Genomic DNA, 7,390 nt, shown 5'->3' on the forward strand with positions numbered 1-7,390 from the left:
TTTTGTGCACAAGGACAAACGTGTTTGCTACAGAAGCTTTAAAACATGTTAAATACAAAAAAGAAATATTAATAAGTACTAAGAGATAACTTTGTATTTGATGTATTTTTAGGTTTTAACTTTTTATATTAATTGTTGATATTAAGCCAGTCCACAGATTTCTGCACAGTTGGAACGGATGTCATGCACAATATTTTGCACAATCCCAACTCCTTAATGTTTGTTTGTTGAATATTTTAAAGCATATTTATACTAAAGCATTGATGTACCAGTAATATATTAGTCTAGTAGTCTTGGATATGTAACACATTTTACCGGCAGATTTTACCTGATGGTTGTCATTGTCCCTGAATATCACACCTTTTATAAGCTGTATCCTGTATCTGTCTCTGCAGTCTGGGAGGTGTTCTAGATCCCCCACAGCACATGGATGATGGCGTCCTGGAGGCCGTGCTGTTCTCCATGGGTCGCACCATGACTCAAGAAGAGGTGAAGCAGCTGATGCAGCGCACCGTACAGCAGGTGGCAGGAACTCTGAGTCTGGATTTGGACCGGGCCGAGCATCTGCTCATGCACTGCAAATGGAATGTGGATATATTGATCCAACGCTACACAGACGACTCTGACTCCCTGGTGGTGGCCGCCGGCCTTAAGATCAGAAACCCGCAGCCAGAGCCTGGTCCTGTGAGCCAGTGTCCTGTGTGCCTTTCCCAATCCAAAGAGAGCGATCCCCCTCCAATGCTTTGCTGTATGCATTACTGCTGTCGGGTGAGTGTGCACATCTATGCAAATGCGTATTTAAATTGTTCTTTGAAAGTGTGCCTGTGACCCTTCCTTCTTTTCCCGTCAGTCATGCTGGCAGGAGTACATCACCGCTCGTATCGAACAGAATCTGGTGATGAACTGCGACTGTCCCATTACGGACTGTCGAGCTCAGCCCACCTCCAAATTCTTTCGCAATATTCTCACTGATAAGGACACCATTGCCAAAGTATGTACACGGCCCACACTAACATCATTGAATGGAGAATTATTGTGCATCCTGACGTATTGTGTGTGTTCTCTTTCAGTATGAAAATGCTCTTCTGCGAGGTTTTGTGGAGTGCTGCTCTAACCTGACGTGGTGCACCAATCCTCAGGGCTGCGATCAGATCCTGTGTAAAGAGAACATTGGCAGCATGGGCACCTGCTCCAAGTGCTGCTGGTCCTCCTGTTTCAGTTGTAACTTCCCAGAGGTGACTCATTGAATAACAAGAAATAAAGCAACTTAAAAAGCAATTTATCATGATTTTTTATTTGCTTTTCGTGAAGATATACATCACATGATTGGGTATCTTTATGCATGGGGACCAAACCACACTAAAATCATTGTAAAAGCTTAAACAAAGTTTTTTTTTATTTTGTGTCAATAAAATACATACATACATACATACATACATACATACATACATACATACATATGTGTATCATACAGCAACATAAAATAAACAAATAAATAACAAAAGCATATAACAAAATTGGACTTTAACAAAAATCAAGCTAAAGTTAAACATCTAAAAATAATGCTGATTTAAAATATGAATAAAAAAGTTGTATTTTTATTGCATTTCATTTTGTGCTGTACTGTAAATGGTTATGTGTATGTGTAATCATGTCTCTGTATTATGAACATATGATTTATCCACTATCAGGCACATTACCCAGCCAGCTGCAGTCACATGTCTCAGTGGATGGATGATGGAGGTTATTATGAAGGAATGAGTATGGAAGCACAGAGTAAACATCTGGCCAAACTGATATCCAAACGCTGCCCGAGCTGCCAAGCCCAGATTGAGAAAAATGAGGGATGCCTACAGTGAGTATACACACAAAATATACAGTACCACTCAGTTACTCATTACCACACAAAGATATCTTATTTACTCATTTTCTTAAGTCGTTGAAGAATCATACAAAGAATAATTTTTACACTGTAGTATGACATGTGCCAAGTGTAACCATGGATTTTGCTGGAGATGTCTGAAGCCATGGAAGCCAACACACAAAGATTACTACAACTGCTCGGCCATGGTAAATATCCTTAAATATTGAGACATGTTGCTTTAACCAGTATTGTCTTATTTGAAATCAATCCGATTTGAATTTAAATAAAACTACAGTAAAAAGGTCATAAAATAAGATAAAAAATAAGACCCATTTTAAATGCTTTTTTCTCTTAAAGAACTCATTCGCAATCACATTTTTATTTCCACCTTATTGACAATACATCATAAAGACATATGCACCTTTACTTACATAACTAAATATTTGTATTTTAATATATTCTTTTCGTATTAAACTCTAATAATATATAAGTAAATAAAAAAATTTAAAGCACTTCTGTCTTGTAAAATCTCATGCATGCAAGTCATGGTGAATTGTAAAACTCAAAAAAAATCAGTTAGCAAATAAAAACTCTTTTGGAAAATGTGTAAATATACACACGCAAGTGCGAACTGTCGACCTCACAGAAATGTGTTCATATATGATGACAGGTCAGCAAAGCTGCAAGGCAGGAGAAGAAGTTTCAAGATTACAATGAGAGATGTACCTTTCATAACCAAGCCAAGGTTTGTTGTAGACATTAAGCCGGGGTGTCCGATTTCCAAATTATGCTTGTTTCGACAAAATCGGGCCGAGTACCAAAACAAACTTGTAGCCAATAAGCAGTAAATTTGCACAGGACAATAGACGAGCCGAGGGCTGACGAAAGCGAAAGATGGGGCAGGGATGTGTTTGTTTTGGTGATTTGAACATCAACAACGGCTAAGAGAAATCGGACACCCCACCTTTAATCATTAGTTTATTCTTCCGTCATACAGACATTTTCTATATTCATATTTTAATGTTTTTTTACAGGATTTTGCAATTAATCTAGAGAACAAGGTGTTTTCTATCAATGAAGCTTTACAGATGAAGTCTTTGACGTTTGTGATTGATGCCTGTAAGATTCTTGCTCAAGCTCGAAAGGTGTGTTCCTCTGGTTAAATGCTTGACATCTTGCATTATGTTTCTGCAGTATTTTCAGTCATTTTCCTAACATTTGGACTCATGTTGTCATGTAGGTTCTGGCTTACTCGTGTGTATACAGCTATTACAATCAGGATACTGAGAAGATGGATGTGATGGAGCAACAGACAGAAGCTCTGGACCTTCATACTAATGCCCTGCAGATCCTTCTCGGTTTGTATTAGAAACCACTGTAAAACTAAATCCGGTTAACTTCTCTAGAGACATTGTTCAAATCATCCTCAAACGTTTATTGATTATTGTCAAAAACAATTATTGGAAAAATTCAGTACATGGGATTTTTAACCTAGAAACACGATCTGCCGTTTCACAATCCTGATCCTTTTTGCTGAAGTTTTTGCTTACTGTTAAAATGATGATAAATGCTGTAATTTTGTTTTTCTTCAGAGGAGACACTGTTGCAGTGCACTGATCTCGCCTCCTGTGTCCGACTCCTAAAGCCAGAGCATCTTAACACCGGCTTGGAGCTGATTCGCAGAATTCAGGAGCGTCTTGTGGCCATCCTTCAACACTCCACTCAGGTAAACTCACTCTTTAATATCATGAACAATGGTATTAAAGGCGGGGTGTCCGATTTCCGATTACACTTGTTTAGACAAAGTCAATCAGCAGTAAGGTGGACAGAAGTCTCAACCTCAGACGTCGAGCCCACGATACGTTGGCTAAACGTCTGATACATTTGGCACACCTTTTTTGGAAACACTTTCAACACGTTCAAAGTTGTCATCACATTGGCACGGTAGACGTGCGTGTGCATTCTTTAACGGACCGCCTGGAAACGACACAAAGCCATCTGGTCTAAGAAGTAAGCTGTCGTGTTTAAAACGGTTGCTATAAGAATTAATCACGATCGACTAAACGCTTAATTCTTAAAAGTATGCGAGGTTCCCGGCATAGACGCATAATAATTTTGTTGCTGTTAACTTTTGACACGTTAGTGAATTTACCGGTCTGTTACTGCGGGGACATTTCAACGCCTCTTAACATTAACGCGGCTCAAGACGAAATGTGATTGTTTGCTTTATCTGTCAGTTGGGCGGGCCTTGGCCAAAGAAAGCAGCTATAAGTTACGCGAGACTAGGTGCACAGGACGGACATTAGCCGAGTGCTGACAAAGCGAAAGATGGGGTAGTGGTATGTTTGTTTTGGTGATTTGAACATCAACAACGGCTAAGAGATATCAGACACCCCGCCTTTAAATGATGAATGCTACCTCTTCTGTGTTCATCTATGTAGGAGATTTTATCAAGACATTTTGTTTATCACCTATAGCTAGCTCCGCCTATAGAGAAAACCCATTGGTTTTCAATCCCACTCCACATAATTGTTTATTAAACATTAAATCATGTTACCAACCTTTTTGGTTTACATAATCAGATGTACAATTTCAGAGTGTTCAACAAAAATACATGTTTGTGGTGTTCTGGGGAGTTGAAAGAAGTAATTCTTCACGATTCAATGCAATAAATTTGCTCTCCTAAAATAAATCATCTTTATTGGCAGGACTTCCGTGTCGGTTATCAGTCCAAGACCGGCCCAGACCAGGAGACTGCTCAAGCCTCTAATCTGGCAAACCACACAGATGCCAACAAAGAGTGAGCCACTATATATTTACAGAGGCGCACCACTGACGCTTGCTCATGCTGGAGAGAGAATTAAAGTCTTATTTAATTTCAGGTCCAAATCAGAGGGAGGATCCGAATCTGGAGACTCTGACAACAACAATAACGCCGGCGAGGAAGCGGAGGAGGATGACGAGTACGACGATGAATACGTACCGGAATGGCATGAGGATTACGATGAGGAAGATATAGATGATGACGACTTCTTTTCTGATGACGATGAATCTGAAAACCTCGAGAGGGACTTTGGCCCTTTTGACTAATACGTAGCGATAATTGCGTACAGAATGCCTACGAATATAAAAGTAGACAATACAAGAGCCACACCCTTATAACAATGAATAACGGTCTGTTAAAGGAAATTCAGAGTTCAAGCGTTTGACTGTAACATGCTCTTTGCTCTTACTTCAAGCCCTAGTTTATGCCACAAACAGTTTATCTTTAAAAATGGTAACTTTGTTCATGCCTGACGAAGGTTCAGTGAAGTTCACTTCAGTCGCTTTGCTAAATTCAATGAAGGATCTTAAAATGTCGTTGTTATATTGTAGAGGTGAGACTATTTTTTCAAACTGTTCAGTTTTGTTATTAACAGGTATTGTTTTGGTTGAAAATTTGAAAAGGTGTGTGTAAACATTCAGAGACAATTTTGTTTTAATCTGATCAAAGACATTGGGATGGTGTATTATTTAAAAGAAAACAGCAAAAGTACTCCGGGCCTTTATTCCATTTTAAATTCCTTTAAATGCCTTCATGTACCGCATATGTCGTCAGAGTTTCATTTCAACAAATATAAGCATTGAAATAAAAATGTTTAAAAAGTTGAGAAAGGAGATAAAGGTCTGTGTTTAAGGACTGCATGATTTCTCAGACAGCAGTCCGTGACGGTGTTTCATTCACCAGAACATACAAACTCAAAGGTTTCACTTTAGCCTGCCTCTTTAAGATGTAATGGCAATAAATATAAAAAAGTGTTGTAGCTAGTTGCATTATTTGCTAAGCAAAACAGCTTGAGCTTTGTTCATTTTTTGTCGACAATTTATTTTTGTTTGTTTTTGGACACATGTTCAACTTGTATAGATGGGGAGATATAAAATATCTTCCCAAATCCAGTTTTGAATTGAGATAAACCTATATATTCATATACAGCCCATCTTCTGAAATGTTTTCTTGGTTCAACTTAAGGACGTTTCTTGACTTCAGCTCACAAAATAAACGCTTTTCTTCAGCTTGAGTGGTCCTGTCATTTTGCAAAAACCTAAATGCACAACCCCAGATCCAGCTGATTTGGTTTATTCTGTGAAGCACGTGGCTGATTTATTCACATTTATATTCTGTTTAAAAATCGATTTATTGACATGTTTATGTTAAGATGCCGATACCATAGAATTCTTTATATAGCCACTAATTAAAGCATAAAATTCATAATCATGCTGATCTATAAATTATTAGAGTGCAATGTGCTCATCAGACTTTATCGAGACAACCAAAGTATTTCTCCAAGATGCTCTCAACATCGTGTTCTGTGTAGTCCTTCACCTGGAAGAGAGAGTCTGATGATGCCCCTCTTATCATTGCAGACAACACTAAAAGATAAGAAGAATGATGTTTGAATTTCGCAGAGTATTGTGTAAAGCTGTACTGGCCTGTATAATAAAGAATATTAAGATATATAAATCGCAATAAATCTGCAAAAAACAGGTCTTTCAGAAGTTCTCCATACCATTTCCAGAAGAAGGTCTAAAGAGACAGAGAACCTTTTTTTTCATGGCCATAGCCTGGCCAAGTTCATAACCCACTCCTAAAGACGGTTGAGTCACCTCAGCCACTATCACTGATAAAGATCAAAACCTGTAAAAAGTATGTTTTGTTTGTTTGTTTAAATGGCACTTGACTTGATGACATAATCTCTCACCATCAGACAGCATAAGCCACTTCATATCCCGATCATGAATGGCTTTGTCTCCATCCTCACCTGAAGCAGAAGTACAAGTTTACATGCAGTTTTACAGAAAGTCACGTGTGTGAGGTCGCGAAAGCGCTGTACCTTTCTCAGACAAACTATCATAGCTGACGTGCTCTGTTAAAACGTTGCCATACTCCTGTAAACGCTTGACTATTCTCTGATAAATATTCACATCCTGTCTCCCACCACGGATACTTCCGCAAAAGTATATGTTCATAGTTTGGAAAATATCCTGAGCGTAATAATGTTGATAACAGTGCGCCTTTTTTTCAATGCAAGATTCGGAAATTGCGTCACCGCAGCAAAACTTTACTTCCGATAAAGCACGAGAGTGCTGTATCTAAAATAACCACAACGTTTATGTTTTCTTTCAATTTAACAAAATCCAAATAAACAGAATACGCAAAAATATCTTATTGTAAGAAGTAATTATCAAATAGCAATTTTCTAATGAACCTTTTTGCAAATCAGACGTATAACTTTAATAAAGTGTCTTATTATTTCTGATAAAATTGTATTTGAGTGCTGTCATATTTCTGAAACTGAGGTCACTTTACACAAGGAAATACCAATTATTTAATTAATAAGGTCAAAGGGAAACTTCAGTTGTATTAATTTTATTTAATAATTTTAATGTTGTTGTGTCTGTAATATATGCATGTAGGCCTAATCACATTTGTTGAAATTATTGCAAACTATAATTCAGATTAATGTAAGTATGCCCTCCTGTGGTGAC

General features: G+C 37.9%; 2 protein-coding genes across 3 annotated transcripts in view; one reads left to right on the forward strand and one right to left on the reverse strand.

The window, feature by feature from the left end:
- Positions 1–5,918, forward strand: part of cul9 (cullin 9) — a 30,711-nt gene extending 24,793 nt beyond the window's left edge. For both annotated transcript variants that reach the window (XM_079473325.1, XM_079473326.1), the window contains exons 32-42: positions 396–768; positions 851–991; positions 1,071–1,235; positions 1,692–1,855; positions 1,977–2,070; positions 2,535–2,609; positions 2,899–3,009; positions 3,105–3,222; positions 3,457–3,590; positions 4,573–4,664; positions 4,747–5,918. In XM_079473325.1, coding sequence (XP_079329451.1) covers positions 396–768; positions 851–991; positions 1,071–1,235; positions 1,692–1,855; positions 1,977–2,070; positions 2,535–2,609; positions 2,899–3,009; positions 3,105–3,222; positions 3,457–3,590; positions 4,573–4,664; positions 4,747–4,954 — 1,675 coding nt within the window. In that variant the 3' untranslated portion in view covers positions 4,955–5,918. The remainder of the gene's footprint in view (positions 1–395; positions 769–850; positions 992–1,070; positions 1,236–1,691; positions 1,856–1,976; positions 2,071–2,534; positions 2,610–2,898; positions 3,010–3,104; positions 3,223–3,456; positions 3,591–4,572; positions 4,665–4,746) is intronic.
- dnph1 (2'-deoxynucleoside 5'-phosphate N-hydrolase 1) lies at positions 5,400–6,965 on the reverse strand. Its single transcript, XM_079473329.1, has 4 exons — positions 6,736–6,965; positions 6,604–6,663; positions 6,412–6,522; positions 5,400–6,274 (listed from the first exon to the last, which is right to left on the reverse strand). The coding sequence occupies exons 1-4, from the start codon at positions 6,869–6,871 to the stop codon at positions 6,156–6,158; spliced, it is 426 nt and encodes a 141-aa protein (XP_079329455.1). The 5' UTR covers positions 6,872–6,965; the 3' UTR covers positions 5,400–6,155.
- Positions 6,966–7,390: the final 425 nt, after the last annotated feature.

The sequence above is a fragment of the Barbatula barbatula genome (genome assembly GCF_947034865.1).
Source record: "Barbatula barbatula genome assembly, chromosome: 14".
Lineage (NCBI taxonomy): Eukaryota > Metazoa > Chordata > Actinopteri > Cypriniformes > Nemacheilidae > Barbatula > Barbatula barbatula.